Genomic DNA, 26103 nt, shown 5'->3' with positions numbered 1-26103 from the left:
GGCAACAAAACAGAGAGCAAGAAAGATGAGAGGTTGCTACTGAAATGAGCGAGTGGCCTAATGATGAGGAACACCGAAAGGACTAACATACTTAGGACTTTTTCTATCCCAGCCTTTATGGGCAAGGTGTGCTCTTATGCTTCCAAGGCCTTTATGCCTCACAGGAAAGTCTGAGGAACCTCTGCTGCCCTTAGGAGAGGGGGATTCACGATGGACAAGTTAGTTAAGCTAGGTGTACAACAGGATGGGATGCACCTGAGCATGTTGAGGGAGCTGCTATACGTCATTCTGAGGCCGTCCTGTCATTTTTGAAAAATCACGTGAGATGCCTGATAAAAGGCAAATGTGACATCTATTTAGGAGCAACATAATCATTGAGAGATTTTCTTGCTAACTTTCTTCAGCAACAGGTAGGTATATATATCACCATATGAGGATTAATATCAGGTTTCTTTCTACATTCAATTATAATGGAAAAAGAAAAACAAAAAGTTATGTTGCCTTCCTTCAACTTTTAGAAAAGCTTTATTTTGTTTCTATCCAGACTTGATGCTTGTTCTCAAGTATAAGATCTCTCCCAAGAAGATTTTGTTTCAAAAGATATCTTACCACACTTTTCCATAAAGTCTTAGTCATAATACACAAGAGAGTATTAGAGACTGATGTCAAGCTGCAAAGTGCTATAAGCATGACAAATCTTCACTTTAATTCTAACAACTGATTTCCTTTTAAGGAGGTGTGATTTCCTTCTGTCTCTTCCCTTTGGCATTTGCTGACTTTGGAATGTTCCGTATTTTCCCCTTATTGAGTAGCAAATGGTATTTAGTACTATTCCTGAATAATTTTTTAAGAAGCCACTTTTACAGCAGGAAACAATTAAAGATATTATTGTGCCAGCTGCACAGATAAGAGAACCGGGCAAAATATAAAAATAAAACCACTGAAAAATCTGCGAAACTTTTGGGTCTATTTTCATGTACCCCTGAACATCCACAAAACCCGGGTGAACTTGGATTTTGGTTCCTCTTACTGTAGAGATACATGTAAATTGTGAAATCTGGAATAAGACTTGAACTAAAAAATGAATGAAGAGAATTAGTTACATCTTAGTACTTTGCCTTGTGTATATAATATGCATAGATTATTGCTATAGTATGTTTACTGGAAATTGCATTTATTCTTTTTCTTAGTATATATTAATATGTTGGGGTTCTTGGTGAACAGAGAAAAAAAAACCCACACTTTTTTGAAATTCAAGAAAAGGCTTATTTATGTTTGACCTTGGAGTCCTTGACTCTGTAATGAACAATCATGCCAAGGGGAAAAAGCTGAGAAGTGAAAATCTAAGTGAAAAAAATCAGAATGGAAATGACTGACTGAGTTTGTAACAGAAAACCAAATGGATGTCCCCAATCCAGTTTGCATAGAATAACTAATGCCTCTGAAAATGGATCACTGCAAACATGACACTAAAGTTTTTTGGCTATTTAGTCTAATACATCAGCAGCAATAACATCATAATAAAAAATTGCAGAAGTAAATTCATTCATATCCTTAAAATCGTAATTATGCCCAGGCATGAACCAGAACGCTGCTCAGACTCTGACTCAAGAACAGTAGTGCCCAAAAGCTGAGCACTTTGTTCCTTTGGAATGATTCAGTGTATAATATTAGAAACGAGGAGTCTCCTGGCATCAAGGAAAGGCATTAAGCATTCCTGGGGAGTGATCCTGGGAGCCCTCACGCTGCAGAAAGTCACTTACTGTAACTTAAACAGGAATATATGCCCTAATTCCTTCTTAATTTTCCATAAATGGCAATAAATGAGCATACAAAGTCCTGAGCACTTCCTAGAGGTGGATCAACTCACTAAGCAGAGCTCATTCTTTGTAAAAGGTTGTGCAGAATAATCATACAGTGTTACAGTACTTGATTTTTGAAATCTCAACTCAGGAAGACAGGTCATCTGGGCTGGGATTTAGGTTCCATACCAAAACATCTACTTTTAGATGTCTACATGGGAGCTAGCAGCTCCACTCAGTTGTATAATTGTTCAGCTCACTCTAAAACCAACAATAGAAAAACTGAAAATAAATAAATGGATAACTGAAGAGATAACTTTTTCATCAGCAGAAGCAATCTGTAGTCCATTAATTGCATTGACTAGCTTACCATTATCTGTGACAGGAGCTTAGATAGCCTGCAGATACACACAGACAGCTAAATTCAGGAGCCTTAATCCACAAATTTAACTCCACATAAGTTTTCCATTACCTACTCAGCTCAAAGGGTTCCTGGCCTTCCTCAGCTCCTCGTACAAAAGTGACTACCCTAAAAATCATGGCGCAGAACAGTTCTAGGTGATTGATCCAAAGAGAAGAAAATCGGGGTCACAGGGGAGTGCAGAGACACCCTTGTTCTGGCAGGAAAGCCTGGGATCTGAAGGTCGGTGAGGACTGGGAGTATGTCTCTGTATTTATCTCTGCCCAGACTTGGAGATCTTGGGTATGGTCTTGCATTAGTTATTAATCCAGTGGCTATCTGATGTAGATGGCAGGAAAAGACCTGGGAACAGAGACATATCTCCAGTCATTGTCTCACCTGAACCAGCAGAGTGTAGAATCCTTTTTGTTTGATGTCTTTGTTTCTCCCCTCTTCTGCCCTACTTACACATCCAGTTTCAAGAGGATAGGATAGAATATGGCCTGATCCACTCTATGCTGTAGCTCAGTAGTTAATAAACTCTCCTGGGATGCCAGTGGTGATAGTTTAGAGATTTTGAAATTCCGAGTAAGTCCCAAAGCAGAATCCTACCCTTAAATTGCCTATTAGTCTGCTATTTTGGAGCTTAGTTTATGAACTTTTTCCTGTAGCAGGTGAAATATTTTGAATGATATATAAGAAAGCCCTTGGGTAAAAGATACATCATGAATAAATGATAATGGTCAACACGAAAGTCTATTCACAGGAAGTATTATCAATCAACATGAGTGACTATTGAGAGAGATTTAAGGCTAGGACTTTTAAAAGAGCATAAGCAATCCATTTCCCTTCAATTTCCAGCAACAACTGAGGATATATATGTAACCTAAACTGTTTTTAAAATGCTAGCCTAAATTATTAACAGAGTAAAAAATACAGGACATGATATTGCATCCTGCTGCTCATAGAAATGGTCCAATATTGATACGTGTATTCCTTGCTTTATCAGACCTTCCTGCATCTTAATATCTCTGGAGAACTGATTCTGTCAGGATTCTGATCCTGACCGACTGTTGCCATGGTATTGGGTTATTCTGGGCTATGATCAAGAAAAACAAACAAACTTGAAAAAGAAACTGGCTTTAAAACGTATTCTCAAGCCACAGTGCCTGAGACTAGTTTTTGAAAACTAAATCTTGATTTTTGTACGATGTGGCACATGTTAAATACTTTTAAAAATGATACTCATAACCAGAAGTGTTGCTGTGACAATAAATACATACATAAATACAGAAAAATTCAGGAGCAGAAAATTGGGCCAATTGTCACACTATTTTGAATGTTCATTTTCATGCAATGGCAGTATCCCCCTCTGAACTGAAACCCCCAGCTTCTCTGAGAGCATTTGAAACAGCAAAACTTTTTGCAGATTATATTCCTGTTTTACTAGGCACTACTCTAAATCTGGTGGGAGTCAATGAATGTCTTTTTGATATTACTGACTGTCTTGGGTTTGCATGGCAAGATTTTGGTAGCAGGGGAGGGGTGTCTACAGGGGTGGCTTCTGTGAGAAGCTGCTAGAAGCTTCCCCTGTGTCTGACAGAGCCAATGCCAGCCGGCTCCAAGATGGACCCACCGCTGGCCAAGGCCAAGCCAATCAGCGACTCTGTGATAACATATTTAAGAAAGAGAAAAAGTTAGAGAGAGCTTTTGCAGCTGGAGAGAGGAGTGAGAAGATGTAAGAAACTCTGCAGACACCAAGGTCAGTGCAGAAGGAGGGGCAGGAGGTGCTCCAGGTGCCGGAGCAGAGATCCCCCTGCAGCCTGTGGTGAAGACCATGGTGAAGCAGGCTGTGCCCCTGCAGCCCATGGAGGGAGGATGAGGGGGTGTAGAGATTCCACCTGCAGCCTGTGGGGGACCCACGCTGGAGCAGTTTGCTCCTGAAGGTCTGCACCCCATGGGAGAGACCCACGCTGGAGCAGTTCGTGAAGGACTGTAGCCCGTTAGAGGGCCCCCAGGCTGGAGCAGGGGCAGAGTGTGAGGAGTCCTCCCCCTGAGGAGGAAGGAGCGGCAGAGACACCGTGTGATGAACTGACCACAACCCCCATTCCCCGTCCCCCTGTGCCGCTGGGGGGGCGGAGGGAGAGAAATGGGGAGTGAAGTTGGGCCTGGGAAGAAGGGAGGGGTGGGGGGAGGTGGTTTTATTTCTCATTGCTCTACTCTGTTTTGCTTGGTAATAAATTAGATGAATTTCCTCTCTAAGCTCAGTCTGTTTTGCTCGTGATGATAATTAGTGAGTGATCTCTCCCTGTCCTTATCTCGACCCACAAGCGTTTCGTTATACCTTTTCTCCCCTGTCCAGTGAAGGAGGGCAGTGACAGAGCGGCTTTGGGGGGCACCTGGCCCCCAGCCAGGGTCAACCCACCACACTGACCTTTTGATTTGATTGCATAATAAGGAGTTTGTACCTGTCTCCCATCCCTAGATACTAATATAGCTTTTCTTTTACACCTGTTAGTATTCATTCAATTGTAAGTCACTGAAAGTGCTGCAGAATGTTCTAGAAATACATGACACAGTACTTTCTGTATACAGACACTGGCATAATAAGTTCATGTTGTTAGAGGACAGAATTTTCTTGTTGGGAAAATGAAAAAAAAAACGCCACAAAACTGTCCTGAGAGAAATCCTGGTGGTGTATTATTCAGGATGATGACCCCAGAAGGATGCACAAGTTTCAGCATGCTGTATTTAAAACAGTCAAACAAGCAATGAGAAATTATGTAGGGAATGGGGGAAGTTTTCAGCAAGTTCATTATTTACAGATGGATAATTCTGTTTTCTAAATTAGTGAGCATGTTCTTCCTATTCCACAGGCAGAATTCACAGCCATGAGGGACCAATACATGCGAGGCGGAGAAGGCTTCATTATCTGCTATTCCATCACAGACCGCCAATCATTTCAAGAAGCTGCTGAGTTTAAGGAACTCATTTATCGTGTCCGGCACACCTATGACATCCCCTTGGTGCTGGTGGGAAACAAAATAGATCTTGAGGAATTCAGACAGGTAAGCTACTTCACTGCTGCTTTTGGCTTATTCCTTGGCTACCTCAGGGATTTCTGTAACATATGTTGTACAGTACCACTGAGAATTATTAGCACAAGATGAGGTTTAATCAAAGAATAACACACTAGGATTGGTAATAAATTAAAGAGTTAGTAGTACTTTTCATTCATATGTTATAGATCTTAAAGTAGTCTTGGCCAATTACATCCAAATATTTTGTTTTTACTTGAAAAGGAATCGAACTATTTTCATTTGAAGTTAGATATATGTTCCACATGGAAATAGATTCAGTGAATATCTTCATGGCAAAAAACCTGTTTTCTTTGGAAGTTACCGACAATTAAATACAGGGGGGGTTTGTTTTTTGTTGGGTTTTTTTTTCCATAAATGTACTAGATTTAATTAAAGATTTCGCAAAGTGAGACTGAAAAAAATTCTAGTTAAAATAGATAAATGAATATAAGATTATCTTTGCTTGAAAAGCCAATGACTGTGTTATTAGGTCCCTTCCAACCTAAACCATTCTATGATTCTATGATTCTATGATTAGAGTGTTCAGGTAAGATGAGGACAAACAAGACTCGGATTTACTTTTATTGGTATACAAGATTTGAGCCACCACCCTGTCCCGTCCCACTCAGGGGGTGAGGGTGAGGTTAACTTTTAATTCTCTGTGCAGTAATCAGAAGTAACGACAATTACTTTAGAGGTTCAAACCAATCATAAATTTACTTAAAACTCATTGGAACTACAAAAGATAGAGGCTTGGCCAAAGTCATAACAATGCTCAAAATTTAGCAGAACTATGAAAGGTAAGGGTTTAGCAAAACGTGTGACAATATTACCCTAATGTGCTGAGAATTAAGTTACAGACAGAGTGATAGAGAGGAAAAGAAAGAGAGAAACAGAGAGAGAGAAAAGATATCACCACCCTCGGATCCAGCGATGTTCTCTGCTCGTAGTTGTAGTCTTCAGCTGGTGGGCGCACGCCAATAACTTATGTTTCCCCTTTTTATAACCCGATGTGCCCGCCCCATAGGCGGGGGTCTGTCATCACTGAGCAGGCGCAGTATGTGCTCAGGAATGTTCAGAAATGTTCTAGAAATGAGTCGGTGGGTTGTGGGGGTCTTGGGGGGTCTCACTGTCCCCCCACTTCAGGGCTGACCAAGCGAGTGGTGATCTGTCACAGGCACATGGTGCACAGGGCACAGATGGTCATTGTTTACGTGTTTAGGAATAGAGGAGTGGTCTCACCAGATGTTATCCTGCCTCCGCAGGCTCCGTCCTTGTTCTACACTCCCTGGTCATCATCAGCCCATCCCTGTCCATGTCAAGACGGGTGTTTGCGACATTCACTTGTTATCAGAGCCTTACACACCCCCTCATGAAGTAGTAGATTTCTTTGCTTATGAGGGCATTGACTGTGGCTGTCATAGTCTTTAGTAATCTTTGCCCACTCTTCTCCTTTTACTTCCTCTCTGCTTCTTCCTTGCTGTTTGTGTTGATGTGTGTGTGTGCAAGGGAGTGAGTTAGAGAGAGACCAACTTAGAAATGGCTTGATTGTGACCTGGTACTGAAAGGAAAATAACCTCAATCTTAAGCAGAAACTTCAAAAAGAGGAAAAAAAAAAACAACAAAAAAACCAAAAAAAGAATTTCCTATATGGAAATCTTAAGAGGCTCCACATACACACTACAATTGCTTTTAAATGACTGACTGCTTTGCAGACATATGTAACAGTTAAATAAAATGGTGTTTTTCAGCTCATTAGCATCTGTGCTCACATGATCCTGTCTACTCTTTTCCACTTATCCTGTCACTCTTCCCATTTCTTTGTCTTCTTTCATCTACCTGAAGTAAATTCAAGGCAGTGTTAAGCCTGAAATTAGTCCTGAAGATCTAATGATGCACAGTTAAAACTTCACATCTGTTTCCAGATCATTGACTTTCTCCCTAAATCAGACCGTCGCCTTAATGGTGACAATCCAGGTGCAGTTTAACACACAGCTTGAGGCTTCAAACAACAGTGCCATGTGCAACATGCAGTACAATCTGTGCAGCTTCTGGGGTCCTTATATATAGATGGGGGAGGGATGTGAATTCAGTTGTTCTGCTGAGAGAACAGGACATGGGATCTGATCCCAACAGAAATGGGATATGACTGATTACCTACAGTTACCTGTAGATGAGGTTTTCAGGAATACTCTGTTCACTAAGTGATATGAAGACCCCCTCCCAGAGATATTTGGTACTACCTCTTTTATCTTATGTTTTGTTGGGCTTTTATATTTTAATCACTGTCAATACATATAAAAATATATGCCTGATGAAAATGTTTTACATGCTCCTTGATGATCTTGTCTGGTCTCCCAAACAACAAAAGTAATGTGCATGAATGCCTGAATTGGATATCACAAGCAGCACTCAAGAATAAAGGGCATGGAGAACCTCTTGGAAATGATATTAGAAATTACGTCTTTGAGATGAGACAGACACACGAAAAACTATTATTCAAGATTGTTACTGAAGATCCTACCTGAATGTGTATCAAGACAATTCCAAAGACAATCCAAGACAATTTGTGGTCCTATTTTTTTTTTTTTTTTTTTTAAAAAAAAAGCTTTCAATGAGCCAGGATTTAGCTCTTCAGAATCTTTTCCTCCATAAGCCCTTTACAACTGTCAACAAGTATGGCAGTCTCAGAAAGGTTTTGTCAAATATTCTGCAAACCAGAGTTTGAGATGTGGGACATCCTTACCTCAAAGACTACTCAGATAACACAATGCAGATCTGCTCATTTGAATAAAGCACTTGTATATGACTATGTCTACATAAGGAAGTAGTATGAATGAACAGGAGTAAAACTGCATAATAAAAGAGTTTATTGTGATGTCCACATTTCAGGAATTTATTTTTAACTTTGGACTAGCTCTATTCCAGGGCCATTTTCTCCATGATTAGTTGGTGCTGAAGTTGGAAGTGCTCCTGGAGTATATCTTCAGTTAAATTTCATCCATAGTTCAGGTCATGTTCTCAGACAGCACTCCACAATTCAAAGCAAAGCATGGTTAAGCACAGGTGATTAGGAGATACTGCTCAGAGTGCCTCTCTGACCTAAACTAAAGCACTAGTGTGTGGGAGGTCATCTCTGTGTCCGGCTTTAAGTGCATGTTAATGGACTTCTGCAGCTCATTATTTCAGAACCAGGACGTGAGGTTGTGTTGTATGTTTAACAAACACTGAAATAAGTTGTATCTATGCTTACTTGTTAGGTTAAGCAGTATCTAAGTAACTTGGTGAACTGTGGAAAGGTGGATTGAAAGGAATCTTTTCAAGGTCATGTACTGTAGTTACAGCTTCATTAAAAGCACTTGGATGGTCAAGAGTAGCAGCCAGCTAGCTCTGGGGTGACAGACAGCAATGAGCTGACAAAGCACGGCATTAACATATCAATGAACAAACAGTGAGGTACACAAACATACTAAATTCAAACAACTGAGAAATAGTAGGTGTCAGAATGCAACTAGCCAGACTGAAATTTGGCCAGGGCACCAGGGCTAATATAGTTACTTTGTTTAATGAGATTTTTCTGTTATGGAATTCATTAAAGCTACTGTAATGTTATTCATAGTATTTGGAAACATAACATTAAGTTCAACATTCCCGGGCATCATTTCCATTTAATGACAACTCCACAACAATCAGACAGGCTGTAGTAGCTCGATCAGGCAAAGCTCTTGTTTGAAATGCGATCCTCTACACAATGCAATTAATGATGTATGTCGCTTGCCTCAAATCTATCAACAGGACTACAAGAATAAAACTAATCTGCAATTAAAATTTCGTGTTAGGAGAAACACTGCTGAAAAACAAAAGCAACCAGCTTATTATTTTTTACATAATGTTTTTATTTTCTGATGGCTTCAGTGAAATTATTGTTCTTTTAAGTATGCTTGCCATTTTTAATGTCTTAAATGGGTTTGTCTGTACTCCTTCTTTAAACAAGTTTTAATTACATGCATCAGCCTAAAGAATAAACACTTTCCATTTTCTCTAGAACAATGTGGGGGAACAACTGTGTAAAAACCGTGGGAAAAAATATAATTACTTATTATCTTGATGTACACATCCAATCTGGTGCCAAGGCCCCCTCCATCCTCCATTCCTTTCCATCCATTTGTATTGCAGGTGCAAACAGTCCTTTCTGACCGTGTTCTGTTTTGTTTTCAGAGATTCACTGGGAAAGTGAATGGGCATGAATGGCTAAGGCTTTCATCTGTGTCCATTCCTTGATTTTTAGTCATTGCTCTAAGAAATATTTAAGTATTATATGTATTTTATCTCATAGCTGTTTGATGTAAAAACATAGAGCACTAAGTACTGATTAGATACAATTTTAATTCCAGTGTTTTCTAACATTAAAGTCATTAGGTTAATAAAGATGGGCTGTATGTCTTTTAATGTCTTTAGAGTTTCAGAAATATTTAGGATCAGCTAATGTGAACTACAATACATACTTTTACTTCAGGTAAGCTTTGTCACTTTACCCCAGATCAGCATCTGATTATTACTGAAGTTTTAAATCTGTATAATAGATAAATATCTAATTAAAACATATTCATCTTTAAAAAATACAATAAACAACTGATCCTATTTGAGTTTATATGATGCTAATGCTAAATTTCCATTTTTAATTAAAAATAATATTTTTTTTTGAGATATTACAATATTTATTGAGAGCAGCCCTGAGGAGAAGGACTTGGGGATGTTTGTTGATCAGAAGCTCAACATGAGCCAGCAGTGTGCGCTTGCAGCCCAGAAAGCCAACCGTGTCCTGGGCTGCATCACAAGAGGTGTGACCAGCAGGTCGAGGGAGCTGATCCTGCCCCTCTACTCCGCTCTGGTGAGACCCCACCTGGAGTACTGCGTCCAGCTCTGGGGGCCCCAGTACAGGAGAGACATGGAGCTGTTGGAGCGAGTCCAGAGGAGGCCATGAAGCTGATCAGAGGGCTGGAGCACCTCTGCTGTGAGGACAGGCTGAGAGAGTTGGGGTCGTTCAGCTTGGAGAAAAGAAGGCTCCAGGGAGATCTAATTGCGGCTTTCCAGTACCTGAAGGGGCCTACAGGAAAGCTGGAGAGGGACTGTTTATCAGGGAGTGTAGTGACAGGACAAGGGGTAATGGGTTCAAGCTGAAGGAGGGTCAATTTAGATTAGATGTTAGAAAGAAATTCTTCCCTGTGAGGGTGGTGAGGCTGGAACAGGTTGCCCAGAGAGGTTGTGGATGCCCCATCCCTGGCAGTGTTCAAGGCCAGGCTGGATGGGGCTTTGGGCAATGTGGTCTAGTGGAGGGTGTCCCTGCCCATGGCAGGGGGGTTGGAACTAGATGGGCTTTGAGGTCCCTTCCAACCCAAACCGTTCTACCATTCTATGATTCTATTTTATAATAAAGACATGTGGCACTGCTGAAAGTTTGTTTGAAAAAAATATCCATAAGACTTTACCTACTGATGATTGCATTATATTACATTCTGCAATTCAGAGGGTAACTAAGTACATAAGATCCTTTGAACAGTGTGCTGGAGCTCTGAGCTGGAAAGAATAGATACTTTCTAGAAGCTTTTTCAAGTTTTTAATGTGGATGTGAGAACTCTTCTGGAAATTATACCTATGTAGAAGTTGCACAGCCTTCATGGAGCAGTTTTTCCTGTATGCTTTTCTTTGAGCCCTGAGGAATGAGCTGTGGGCTGAGTCGAGTCCACGGATAACGTGTTGATGTCCACTGAATCCAAGGTTACAAGGAATGTCACACTTCATTCAGCTTTTGGCCTCTCTGGGAAGCCTCTCATCAAAGTTGTTAGTTTTGGCAGTATAGTCTTGGTCCTGAAAAGAAGTACACAGTTGTTTACTCTTCTACACATGAGTTGTCTTATTCACTTCAAGCACAAATCTGAGCAGAAGCAGTGCTTTTGAAAGCACTTCCTTTCTTCTCTCTCTCTCTGGCCTCCCTCCTTCAGTAGGAAAAATGAAATCAGTATGAAACCTATCTTTAACATGGAGCAATATCTTAATTGGATTGCAAGTTAATTACAGGGGCTACATTATATTTTCTTTCTAAGGTTTTATTATACCATAAAATAATTCTCAAACCAGGATTACGGTGGCTCAATACATTCTCATGATCAGAAACAGCTGCTTGCAGAACATTCTCACTTCAGTGAGGTTTTACTCTGGAAGTTATTCAAGATGAGCTGACTGATTATCAGATAGTGTGAGCATCAACTTTTAGATTTCTCGTTTTGGCAGTTGCTCTATTTTCATGCTAGCTTCTAAAACATTGAAATATCTGTTGAGTCTGAGACAGCTAATTTTTATTTTTTTTAAAACTTGTTTTGTTTTGGTTTATTTTATATGAACAGCTGTTCAGTATAATTCAAACATTGTCAGTCTATACCTTCTGGTGCTTGGCTGAGACACTGAAAATACTTACAGAATAAGACATTATATTGTATTTTAATTTTCCAGTGCATGACTATAAAGCACTATTACTAGATGCTCTCTTATTCATATTAGTCATGAAATTGCAGTAGTCTGAACTTCTTACTTTAGTATCAGGCTAAATTCTTTTGCTTTTTGGAATTAAAACTGATCTCAAATTTGTAAATGTCCTTTACCATCAGCAGTTCCATTCTCTCTTAAAGACAGTTGTGTGGAGGAGTCTGTGTACTGGGCTCTTGTTTCCCATTTATCAGTCCAATGCCCTACGCAAAGAGTGAAAGATTTCATCGTTTCTTCTGAACTTTCTAACTGCCAGTCAAGAGAAACATATTTTGCTGGTGTTTACTGACAAAGAATAGTATATATTTAACATTAGACTAAATGAGTTGATCAGATGATCTATGAAATCCATGCAGAAAAACAGCAATTATCACATATCATAGAATCATATAATCGTTTTGGTTGGAAAAGACCTTTAAGATCATCGCATCTAACCGTTAACCCAGCACTGCCAAGTCCAACACTAAACCACCGCATCTATGCATCTTTTAAATATCTCCAGGGATGAAGTGTATCATAAAATGGGATGAATCTGCCCATGAAGATACCTGTCTTTCTGTTGGCTGTAGAGGGAGGCATGGTCAATTAGCTTCTTAGCCTTTATAAGGCAATACTTGGGTGAGATGAAGACTAAATAAATTGTGACATTCTTTCATTTGAGAATGTAAACTTACTGATTCATTCTGTTGTTACTGTTGCTGCTAACTACAGACTAGACTTTTGAAGCGTGCTCAGCTTTCCTTTGTTGTTTGAATGAATGACATTTAATAAATAGTGTGATCTGATCTTACAATATCTCAGATACATTCAGGCAGATTTACCCTAAATAATGACCACAAATAACATAGTGGTATCCTTAATGGAAACAAGCCAGAGGAGAATATGGCACAGAAGGGAAAATTCTTCAAAACTATGTGAATCTTGCAATGAATTTTTTTATTAATTTTTTCATGCATCTTGATGTCATCTTGGATATTGTCCATGGACATCCATGCAGTTCCATTTTGCTACCATGAATGCTTGCTGAAAATGAATTAAATTTGGGCGGAGGTGCCTTTGTCACATTCGCTTGCCTACATATTGCCTTTCCCACATGACGTCACATCATATTCTTCCTTTGCTCTTCAAGTTCTGAATAATGTAACCCATTTTTGATGTTTTGATGGAGCTATGACAGTTGTCTGAATATTTGGAACTAAAACTGCTGAAGTTGTCATGATGTTTTATTATCTTAGAAAGCTATCAGAGCTTTGATAATCACTTTCTTACATTACCGAAATACGTATCTGGATTCTGTCATGTTCCTCTACACCTCTAATTTCTATTTATTTTTAATTGATTTTGATTTTTCAGCATTTCTTTCACGCTGTTCACTGTCCTAAGAAGTCTTCTTTATATGGTTTAAATAAAATCTTTCATTGTTAGCACACCCCCACCCCCCCCCCCAAAAAAAAAAAAAAAAAGTATGTGCTTTTCTATGCCAGTGCAATTGAAGTCAATTTGGCAGTTCTAGTCTCTTGGAAGGAAATTCTATTGTTATTAACTTAACTGTCTCTATAAAATCTTCATTTATATATAGTTTACCTCTTTGTAATTACAATGCTTTTATATTTCCACAAAAAAACCCCAAACCACAGCTTCTTATTATCCAGGCTGCAGTAAGTGCAATCAGACATACAGACAATTTTAATGAAACCGTTGGCTCATTTCTCGATTCAGAATTGTGTTAACCTCCAGTGAACCATTCAGTAAGCCCTGTAATCCCTTCAACACAAAGCAGAAGACATTTGAAGGGGACTAAGATGCAGATAATAAGCTGCTCTATAAGAGAAGAAACAACAGTGAAACAATAGCTAAATTGCAGATAAAAAACTTTTATAGCAGAAAACCTGGATATCTAAAGATAAAAATAGAGGAGTGAACTAATTGCTTGTAGCCAGAGCAGGACAACACAGGACGTGTAGCAATGGGTATACCCTAGGGATGGTGCTGCAATGTCACATCATAGCTAGGGATGTTAAACAGCAACACACTTTATGTTGTTTTAAAAGGCTCCCAGTACTTATTACTTTTACCTGCCTTACCTTCACCTTCCACCTCAGAGATTTTGTCCTCCCCATATACGAAATCCTGACTTGGTGTGGCCATGTTTGACTCCAATGGGAGAACACCTCAGAGGAGAGGTGTGAAGCTACAGAGATACCCTCTCACCTGTTATCTCTATCAAGATTGCTCCTCAAGGTGAACTTGGGCTGTGAGATTTGTCTGTAAATTGGGAGATTAGCTGTTGTAAAGACTTTAATGCACTTTTCATTTGGCAACCATCCCAGCAGGATCTTTTTTCTTAACTAAAGCAAAGAAGCGCTGTTAGAAAACCACCCACACAAGCCTATTGCAAAATGGGCTGGAGTGGGCTTGTTCAGGATGCTGTTGCATTCCTCAGAGCATCTCAGAGGGAAACTCCTTGGTTACACAGTGACCACCCAAAGAGGTACTGCTAGCAAAGAAAACCACAGTGGTATCTTTTGTTGGGTGACTAGGGCTTAGTGAGTAGCCTGTACAGATTCCTGTGCTGGGAAGCAATATCTATGAGGAAGCTAATTATCCCTGAAGGACTTCCGTAGTTCATTTTTTGCCAGCAGAGAAAGGCATAAGGAAGGAACTGTGTGTGACTCTCGCGTCAGTCCCTGCCCTGCTCCAGGGGCAGTGCTCCAAAACTCTGGTTGCAAAATTCCGATTTATTCATTTTCAGTTTAATTGGTGGAATCCTCATTGTCCTGTCTGTGAATCTTCCTTTTGCACACTGTACACAAGCCAGGCATCAACCTGTTCTTAATGCAGAATGGGGACAAGCATGAACATACCTCATCAGGCAGTGCTAATTGGGGCACAGTTTTGCCTCTCCACCATCCATGCCTGAAGCAATATGACCTGCCATCTCTCAAGATTTATCCTCTCATTTTCTCCACATGGGCACATATATGTGAAAGCGCATGACATGCAATGGGAAGGTATCTTTTTATATATATGCTGCTATTTTTACATCAGCAAAATCAAAAATTCAGACTAACTCATATATTATTTACTACAGTTCCAGTTCAGGAAACTATTTAGGCATATGCTTAATTAGAGTGGAACTAATGCATGTTCTTCATGTTAATCTGCACTTGAGTGAAGGTGCTCTCCTGAAAGTGAAACAGTAATAAGCAACTTCGTAAAAATGAAAGACCCTTGGCAAAGTAGCAGATTAATATAAGAGGCAGCATTCACTGAGTGCGTTGTTTTTATAAAAATTTGAATTGCTGGTAGCAAGGATAGTTTCCTGTGTGTTTTTGCAGTAGTAGCTCAAATTACTTGAAAGAAGAAATTTTGCCAGAATTTAATTACAGCTCATCATGGTGTCACAAATAATAAGAACATGACCTAGCATTTAAAGAAAAGAAGATTGATCAGTTTAATCATGTTTGGTGTTTGAATATTTCCTTAATGACTCACTTTTTTTTTTCCTTTTTTTTTTTTCTTTTTCCTCCCCCAAGATGAATTAGGAAGTTAAGAGGTTTGTTTTTATCCAGATCTAACAACTTGTCTAAGAATAGCAGCATGTTACCTTCACACACTGTGTTGTTGTTTAAGCTGTCCAGTCATGACAAGCAAAAAAAAAAAAAAAAAAAGCCCCCAAACCCCTTTCCAAACAAACCACCAATCAAAAAATAAAATGAAAGGGATAATATGTCTGTGTTATATCCAGTCTGGAAACTTCCAATCTCTCATCCATAGTGTCCAAATTTTACACTATAAATTCTATTTATAATGGCGTCTTCTAAATCTCTGAGTAAATTGTTTGATATAGCATAGTTAAAGCAGGAAGGTCCAGGAAATTACCTGTTATAAAATGACATTAAAGCATATTACTACCGTTGACACTCAAGATGTTAAACATCTATAAAATGTCAGAATTCAAGGGTTTGTGTTACAGCCATTAGCAGTATTAATCACACAGTTTTACTGATCAGAACCCCAGACCCAGTCTGGGTCAGAGTATGGTATGTTGTTTATTTGAAACTGATATTGGAGTTGATACAGTTTAATATCTTCATCCACCTTGTCCTGATGAGTGTTATTTCAAAAAGAAAAAAGGATGGGCATCCCTGCTGTAATTGCTGCATTTATTTCCTCTGTTGCTCAGGGAATGTTATTTCCCTCTGTTTCCATCTATGTTATTTTTACCACCTACTGCAGTCCAAAAAGATTAATAAGTAGAAAAATAATATGTCTTGTCAAATTTTTTAAAATTATCTGGTAAAAGAACTGACACAAATTTGCAGGGTTTTGTGTGTGCTTCTGTATGTCTGCATGTTTTAACATTGTAATCTAGCACCAACAATGTACTCAGTATAGGATATTCATCAGCACCACAGGCCACCCTTTGGGTATTCCTGTCATATATAGTTAGTCATTGAAATTTTGAAATTGCTTTACATCTCCTCTGAGATGGTAAGGAAGACAGTGTCTTTACATTTAATGATGTTTGTCATTACCTAAACTATGAGATAATTCTTCCATTCTTTTCCTGGCTATGACTCATATAATCTCTTCTTTCCTTATTATTAAAGAAGTAAAATTTGTTACTGAGTCTCCATTCATTTCCACAGGTCATGACTTTCTGGATTTTTAAACCTGAGGAATGCATGAGATGATAGATAGATATATTTGGGGGTTTTTTGCCCCACTCTGAAATTTGAGTGATATTACCCCAGACATGCTTAGTCCTAGCCCACTGAAACTACAGAAAAAAACTACTCATTTTCTTATCATTGTGTCAAACCTTCGTAGCAATTGCTTCAAACCACACATGAGTTATCGCCACAGAGTTCTGGTCTATTTTGCATTAAATTCAAACACAAGGCTTATGCAGACTGCAGGCAATCAGGTATTATCTGGGCATTTTCGCTTAATGAATTCTGAACTGAGGCAGGAATGCAGGCTTCAGGCAGCGTTCTCAATCTCTTTTGCTCTCTTTCTTAGCATATCATATGAAGAAAATTGTGCTGATTTTCTCTATTATTTCATTAAAAATAGGTATTTTGTTAATAGGTTTGTTATAAGATATTTGGTGTACGTTGGGAAGGGATGTCAGATGGTTGTGTGTTTGGTGGAATCAGAAGAGAAAGCGGAACAGCAGGAGGTTGGAAGAGTAGAGAAAATGATCTATGCATTGTACATTGAGCATTCATCAGACCTAACAGCATCTGACTTGATTTGGGCTACAGATCTGTGTAGCTACTTTCCAGGTGCACTCCCCTGAAAAAATGTTGTTTATGGAGAAGTTGTGTTTCTTTTTAATCCCATTTTCTTTCCCATCTGAAGTGAATGAGTTGATTTCACTGATGATTGCCTGTGACAAAATGATTCTATGACTAGTTATACCAGCTAACCTTTTCAGGACTATAATGCTCCCAAAACCTGGAGGGACTTAGACCTTGAGAATAGTTTAATTTCGCTGTGAGGATCTGCGATTGTGATAATCCCTGAGATCTGTCAGGAAAAAAAAAAAAAAAAAAAAAAAAGGAATGGGAGAGTTATATAGATAATAGTTGGGTCAGCAATGCTTTGTGATCAGTGAGACTGAAGCCTGAAAGTCCTTTGGCAAATATCAAGCAGGACTTCGGATGTGGTGGTGGCCTCTGAATAACGGCTGTATAAGAGTTTAAAAGTATTTAATATTACCATACTTCTGAATATAAACAGTATTTCACTGCTACATCTGATGTCTTTGCTCTTGTAGGGTTTTGCACATCATTTGATAAATGCTTCAGCCTGTGAGGAGGAGGAAGTGGAAGGTGAGGAGGGCTCAAAGGTCTCAGTTCATTAATGACTGGTTTTCCTTGCTGAAAAAATATGCTTCAGTGCTTTGTGTTTATTGGGAGGGAACTAGTACCAGAGAATTGTGTGTAAAGATAATTCCTAGATTAAAAGTGTCCATATAACATCAAAAATCCAGGGAAGTCAGTATATTTTTTTCCTTCAGGCTCTGGGAATCTGGAATATGAAGACATGGTTAGATGGGACAATGGTAAAAGTGCCCTTGTACTTGCTTCTGAAAATATTTCCTGGCATTCTGAGTAACAGGGGTGAAAAATTTAAAGGTAATGAGAACTGAATTTTCATCTATGCCTATGTCCTGTCTGTCTGAAGTGCAATTAGTTTTTCAGAATGTGGTGGAGAAAATCCCACTGTTTATACCAGTGTTCTGTGGGCGGAAGGAGTGGTTCATTCCCCAGGGCTGTCAACTTAGCACCATCTATGTCATTTAAATTTAACACAAAAAATAAAAAATATTGCTTTTACTAATTTTTAAACCATAGCACATAAAAATAATTTTATATTTGTACTGATTGCATGGCATTTTCAATATGGAACATCCATAAAAGAGAAATTGCTTTATATGGAGCACAGGTAAAAAGACCCTAAGGGAAAGAGAAGATAATTAATAAAAAAATCATAAAAAACTATGGAATATTTCTGATAGGATTTTTTTTATTCCCCTTGTTCACTTAAGTTAAAGGCTTACTGTTATGCCAAACTTACATAGTAGTATAGAAGTTTTCTTTATTTTTTTAATTAGCAAATTAACCTCGTGAATAGAAAGTCTGCTATTCCTTGGAAATGTGTTTCATTAAAGCAAATAGGGTTGGAATGGCTATTTTGCTTTAAAAAGTAAAACCAGAAAGAAGCAGCAGGAAGCTTCATAGTATTGAAATCTCTGGCAGAAAATAGTTGTGTAAAAAATCCAGTGATATTTAGAAAGAAAATTAATACAATGTAGTAATAAGAAAGAAATCCCATGCTACCTGAAATTAAGTAGTAAGATGTTACTCAAAAACTCCATAATACCATTATCCATTAAAATGTATTAAGCCTTCTGTTTCTTCAATGTATGGTTTTATTTGTCTAGATAGTGATTGAAAATAGATGGATAATTTAGGTTACATCAATTTTTCTATATTGATGAGAGTATCAACAGTGTCTATATCATATCTTTTTTCCCCATTTGTGATTCTCACTGAAATTCTCTCTAAGGTCTGAACAAAGTCAGCAATGTTCTGCCTTTACCTGCCTCCAAATCTGTGGTTTTAATGTAGTTAAATGAAAGGATTTTGCGAAATTTGTATTCTGAACAATCACAGGAAAGGGTGAGAATGCTAAGGTGACTAAACTGAAAAATGGAATTAAGACATTAAGTTTAGTTCATTATTTATATCAGAATAAGAGTGATCATTATAGAAGATCTTCAGTCTGAACATAAGCTTCCCAAAATTGAGAACTGTGACTTCAGGTTTAAGGGTTTCTCTAGTAGTCTGTCTAAATTCAGTGCTTGGGTAGCTTATAAAAATGCTAGAAATGAGAAGCTTTAGAACTAACTGATAATAGAAATGGTAACAAATCATCAGGAACAGATGGTATTCACCCAAGAGTTCTAAAAGAATTCAAGTATAAAGTTGCTGAACTATTAACTGTGCTTAAAATGGAATCAGCACCTGGAAAATGGGAGATGGCAAGTTCATAACAGTCCAGGGAGCTACAGACCAGTAAATCTGAGTTTTGCTGAGCAAATTGATAACTAATATAAGAAAGAACAGAAATAACAAGCACATGAATAAATATATATTCTACAGGCAAAATTCATCATGGTTTTCACAGAGGTTACTCATGGCTAACAAGTCTTTAAGAATTCTTTGATTAAGTCAACAGACTTGCAGGGAACAGGGTTTCAGTTCCTTAAATTTCCAAAAAAGTTTATGTGAATAACAAAAACAAAATTCAAGGAATATATATCACATGTTAATAAGTGTCAAAAGGAGAAGAAGCAAAGGCAAAAATAGTCAACAATGAACAGAGATTATCATCATAACTCCATGTAGATATAGATATTCCTGTTTTAAATATATCCATTAGTAACTGAATAATAAGATAAAAAAATTTAAGAATATTTAACTATTTTTTGTAGTAAATATGGCAGTTGACCATGATGAGGCTTGTGTAATTCTTAATATATAAAAACCTGGATGATAAGATGAAATTCAGTGCTGAAATTGGAAAGTAGTAAAGGGACAGCCATGACAATAAATACATGGCAAAGGTCCGTAATAAAGCTATTATGACAACAAAAAGTTACCTTACTGTTGACTGATTTCTGTCAGCTCAATGCTCTGTAGGAGCGAAAAACCCAAGCTGGAATATTAGCAAGGGAATAAAGAACAGAGCAGAACAAAGCAAATGCTACATGTCATTAAGCATTGCTTAAATACTGTGAGAAGTGGTAGTGTCCTCTTCTCCATTCTTCTCAAAAGTGATATAGTAGAATTTAAAAACATAAAAGTAGGTAGGCAAAGATAATCAGGGGTACTAAGCCTCCATATGTGGCTACATCAAATAAATTTTGATGTTTCAGTCAGGAAACTGGGAGAATTTTGATGTGGGGAGAAAATGTAATGAATAAATAAACAATATTCATTGTGTTTACAAGAATTTTGAAGAAATAAATTATGACCTGATTAATCAGAATTATAGTAAACAAATGAAAATGCTTTCCTACACAGTGCATAACTAAACTATGGAACTCATTGCTGCAGGAATTGTAAACATAAAAAGTTTTTTGATGGATTTAGAAAGCAATTCAACCAGCCATCCAAGGACTATTAATGAAAAACATGACATTCGTAGTTCGGGAAGTGCCTGAGCCTTAGATTCACAGAAGCTGCGAGGATATAGTGGAAGAAATATTCTCTATGGTAGGTCTCTTTTTGTGTCCTGTCCCTGAGTAAGTTGCTGCTACTGATGATAGCGTGGGGGCCGTCATCAATTGTGGGCTGATTTATTTAGTGTTACTGCTTTTCTGCTGTAATATGTGTATAACAAATGAACTATAACAACCAATTGTGATAGGAGAAACTCACAGAGGTCTCGTGAAAACATTAATTTACATAAATATTTACATTTACATACACTCATATATTATACATTAATGTGTACGGCAGTATTAACATAGTGTTAATATAGAGTAATCACTGCACTCATACTGTGATTATATGATTATTATATAATCATTGATATTATATGATAATTACTGCTGGTTGGTACTTGGTTTCCACTGGGACTCTTTGTATTTTCTTCTTTGTTTCTTTTTCTAAGGTACTCTATTTTCGAAGCAGATGTTAGCTTGAAGCAGAATCACTGGATAAAGATGTTCAGTCTGCACTGTAAAGCAGTCTAGAACAATGGTCCCAGGGGTCCTTTCTTTCCAAAGGTCTATGTATCTTTTAATATTGTTTTATATTCCCCTTAAGTGTAGGGACATACTTAACAGTAGTCACACTTACTAGAATAGCATCTGGAAAAGAAAATCAAAGAATCATCACATGCTGACAGCTAATTCAATTCAAACTAAACATTTCCAGAAACTTTTCTCATGTCTGGTTGTGTTTTCTAATTTATTGTACATATTAATTATGCACATAAGACAGGATTCACAAGAGAAATCAGGAAAGGTGACAGAGACAGAGTCCAGGATTCCTGACTTCCACTCATCAGATCAAAATACCAGATAATGTTATCTCCCTTGTGCATGATTATATGCTTTGTGTCATTAACACCAGAAAATAACAAGTAGTAAGGGGTGGAGAGATTCACTGATGCATCTGAGGAGGCAAGCTCCAAAGCCTAAGGCTGACATTGTCTTTCAAAACAATTTTGGCTGTAAGTGTTTGCAAACAGATGTCAAGCTGGGGAGAAAACTGATCAGCAGTGCCACTAATTTGATGTCCTCAATGCTTCACTAGCTGGATGATTTCCCATTCTGGACTACTGGCCCATTAAACCTGTCTTTTATTGCATAGTCATAAACCTGAATGACAGAAAATAAATAATTAAGACTAGTCAAATAGCAGGCAAAGGATCTACGTGACCCCATTTGTCTAAGATAGTGAGGGACAAATTGGAATCTAAGGGCTAATATAGTGAAACATAAAAAAGTGTTTGTTTTCTGTAGCACAGAGCTGAGATGCTTACAGCAATGTGGGGAAAACACTAGGTGCATAGACAAAGCAGTTATCCAAATTATCTGACGTGCCAGGAAGGAAAAAATCAAGCATACTTCCTGTGCTCTCAGATTTGCATTCACCTTCCTCCCAAGAAGAGGAGCCTGGATAAGATTGCCTTTCAAAGTGGATGTTTAGTGATGGGCGTTCCAAAAGATTAGGCTTATGTTTACTTTGAGTAAAAATCCTTGATTTCAGTTACATATCAAGAGGTGATTTGAACTTTTGGAGCCAACATTATTGAATTGAAACCCTTGCAAGTTCAAGCTTACATTCCCCACAATTTGGAGTATTTGGCCATCATGCTAGAAATAAGTGAAGAAAAATGTCTTTCTATGTTTTGTCTTTCCTTTTAATAAACTGTATAGTCTCTATTTTTAATATTGCTACTTTCTAGATGTCCTTCCTACTCCAAAGAAAAGAGAATGGCCATGTAGGGCTTTCATCTAGCTTCAGTATTCTTAAAGATGGAGCCTCAGCAAGTCAGAAGACGAGTTGTTTGCTACACTACTGCTCCTGCACTCAGGAGGAATGATGAATAAAGTCACTAGAACTGAGTCTTCAGCATCATAAGGCATAGTGGGACTGTACATAGTCACACAATTAAAAGACACAAATTTTTTATTGCCTTTGAGCTGCACCTTTGACTACAGAGACATGTTAGAGAATATTGGCAGTTGCCACTTTGTTCTCATGTTCCAAAGCTGCAAATGCATTCAGTTGTTCAGGAAGAGTGTGTATGATTTGCGACATTATTCTGGTGTGAAATGTTGTGTTTTTAAAAGCAGGCTACTTTTGCTGCATAAATGTTAATATTTCAAGTAATGAGATTCTCATTCTACCCTGACTACTGATTTCTTTATGCAGTTTTTTCTCCTAATATTTGCCATTCTGTAAACTTTTTATCAGATAGACTCCAGTTATATATTGCAGCATCTATTTGCTTATTCAAATCCAATATGAATTTCTGAAGTTGCTAGTCATGCTAAATAATTGCAGGTGTTCACAAGGTGTACTGTCATGTAGTATATTGTACTATAATGTACTATATCACACTATTTTTTACCTTAGCCTCTCAAAATAAAGGCTGGAAGTCTGGATCAAGATTGATAACTTGGGCCTAAAAAATAAGTCTAATCTAGCTGTCTTGAATTTTAATGAGCTGTGAATTTAATACTTTTTCTGAGACTATGTAGTCTTAGATCAGAGTCTGTTTTTCATTAAATCTTTTTGTCGTACCCATAGCAGAATGATGTTCTGGTCAACATAAATGAAGTACCTATGAACTGGCAGGAGTAATATAACTGTTTATAATGTTGCTTCCTTCTCCAAATATCTCAAGGAGTGAATTGGATTCCTTTGAATGCACTAATATTTTGGACCCGGAGTGAGAACTGCACCTAGTAATTTTCTGAGTCCCATACATTCTAGAAGAACTCAGGAATCTATACAACTTGGTTCAACAAAAATCACTAGACATGCCATTCATACAACTCCAGAAAGTTGTCTTCCCTAAGAAGCGTTTCCCCCCAAGTATTAGGTGTCACTCTGGATTAGGTAAGGCTTTTCTGGAGGGTTATCTTTATTTCAGTTTCTTAATTCTTGCCTAAATGGTGAACTGGAGGCTATCAGATGATGTCAGTAATAACTAAAACATTCTTTTTTAGATTGGTTGTGTTGGAGTCTGTTACCCAGGTGTTGCTTGAGTCGTCTTTTACTCAGCTGTGCAGGTAGTGTGGCTTTTTGCATGATTGATCCATAGACTTTGGGTTTGTGGCCTTCATTCTAATTCTTTTTATTAAGAATCAGTAAATAACTGTGGGAGTTTCACTGAAAAAGATACACTTAAAAAGGTCTTCAGCAAAAATAGACCATTAAGTGGGAAACTGATAAACCTTGTCTGCAATTTTTAACAAGTTTTTAGTTCTTCCTTTCATTTTTTCTTTTAATTCTTTTTCTTTGAGCTTTCTCTTGTGTATGCTTCACAGAAGCATCATTAACAGGCAAAGCCTGGAAAAAAATCAGATGATTTCTTTTTAATAGAAAAGAAGATTAATTTGTTGTGCTGTACACAAAATAACATTTTAATGATAATTAGGGGTATATAAATAGTTTTCAATAAGAAAGATTAATGCACTTTTGATAACCATTATAGCAAAATATTGAGGGCAAACTGCTAATACACTGGCATCACTGATTTTATGAACTCATTTTATTTCAATTCCTGCTGTCATAGAATATAGTATCTTTGAATATTGCAGAAGCATATATAAATATAATTTTCTACACAAAATAGAATGGTTAGGGATATGCAGTGAAAAATGTCTGAACAATTATGTAAATTGTTGTGATTCTTGGAAAGCAGAGTCTAACTAAGCATTTAGGTTTTACTGTGATATTTTTATTATTATTATTTCACCTTTAATGGAGGCTATTTTGTGTGTGGGTGAACCAGAAGATTATGTTGCAGCTAGCAAGAATGTTAACATAATTTTTGGTACACTGCGGTAATAAAACAAGTGTAATGAGCCATAGTGGTGTGCAATATCAGGTCAATGTGAGAATTAAGCTGCAAGTAATTATAATACTAAGATTGGTTGTATTCTAATTATCCTATGGCTAATAGTAGAGAGACAATTGGCTGAAACCAAAATTATTTGGGCTGGAGTAGTTTTAGTATAGATGAATATTAGCTGTTACATTGTCATTGTGTTTCCATGAAACAATATGGTAATTTGTTTTCAGTTAAAAACCCCATACCCCTAAAACAAGCAGTTAGATTTTACTTCTAAATTGAAATGAAAAATGTTGCTAGATTGTGAGAAGCAATGACACAAAGTCCCTGCACTTATTCTAGGTTTTATGGTGTAAGTAATGTTAAACAAATTTGTATTCCGTGTATCTCATAATGCAAGAACATGACTGAAAAAATGATCCCCATGAAACTAGTAATTACCAGAGAGAAGTGTGGATAGATATAGTTAAATTCCGAGCACAAATTGGACACCACTCTTGAGTGCAAACTTACTTCATGCACAAGCTGTTTATACAAGCTTATTCTCAGCTGGGAACTTTAGGAAAATTTCCAGGCATACTGAAAAACGGTGGGGGAAGAGTTGGGTTTGTTACCTTAACACATCAACACCAACATAAAAGGCACCATCAGAAGTATATTCTCATTGGGTAGGATTCCCCTTATCTGACTAACCTAAGAAAACTACAGTTAAGTTGTCTAAATTCTATCTGGTCACCCATTCCCTTGTTGTTCAAGATGAGGAACAGATGTTCTCTGCACTCAGACAATCATTTGTCCCATTTAAGAAACTTTTCTCGAGATGTGGTAAATACCTATCTGACACTGACTGTTTCTTCCTGATGATTGTAAAACATGCATCAATGGTTCAGTCTTAGAGGCTTTTAGATACTTTATGTAACACGTCTGCCTGTAATGAATAAGAGGAGGCAGACAGGTCAGCTACCTGGTTCATCATTAGCATATGAAAAATCAGGGAAGATGTGAAAGAATTAGTAGGAAGCCTCCTCATACAGCTCTTTAGATGAGAACATCTGGACTACGCCAAGCTGCAGGTGCCCTACACTTGGCATCCAAATATAGAGAACCAGGTCTGCAAACAAAGTATACTGGACTTTGGTTCTCTTTCTGGGTTATAATTTTGGGAATAGAAAAAACATAGTTGATGTAGTGGAAATTAAATAAAATAAAACTAATAGTATATATGGATCACAAGTATATCCTGGGGGATGTTAGCTGTGGAGAGTGTCTGATATTTGAAAGCATTATATATTCTGCAAATCCTATATGTTCAGTAAACAAAGGAGTTTGGGTAGGAGGAAATTTTTCCCAAAGGAAATGGTTCCTAAAGGGACCTGCAGAGGTCCCTGCACCATCCCAAGGAACAACTACCAGAGCCTGTCTTTTTAGTTTAATTGTTGCTTTGATTGAGTATGTAAATTTATTTCATATATAACTTTCACAATAAATAATATTGTCAAACAGTTTTTATCAACAGTGGAATTTTCAGTAAATTTATCCCTCTTTCTCATTGTAATTTATCAGTGAACAATATTTTACTTGCATGAATCTCTTTATTATTCAAAATCTCCATAAAGATAAGAATGCTGGGTTTTTTAGAGATTGTTCATCAATTTTGCTCCAAGAC

At 37.6% G+C, this 26103-nt stretch overlaps 1 protein-coding gene across 1 annotated transcript in view; it reads left to right on the top strand.

Moving 5' to 3' along the window:
- The window catches only part of RIT2 (Ras like without CAAX 2), a 190626-nt gene that overhangs the window by 94148 nt on the left and 70375 nt on the right, over positions 1-26103 (top strand). Inside the window, exon 4 of the mRNA XM_075739996.1 lies at positions 5079-5270. Coding sequence (XP_075596111.1) covers positions 5079-5270 — 192 coding nt within the window. The remainder of the gene's footprint in view (positions 1-5078; positions 5271-26103) is intronic.

The sequence above is a fragment of the Balearica regulorum genome, chromosome Z (genome assembly GCF_011004875.1).
Source record: "Balearica regulorum gibbericeps isolate bBalReg1 chromosome Z, bBalReg1.pri, whole genome shotgun sequence".
In the NCBI taxonomy this organism is placed as follows: domain Eukaryota; kingdom Metazoa; phylum Chordata; class Aves; order Gruiformes; family Gruidae; genus Balearica; species Balearica regulorum.
The sequence above is the reverse complement of the archived record's forward strand: the minus strand, read 5'-3'. Positions and strand labels throughout refer to the sequence as shown.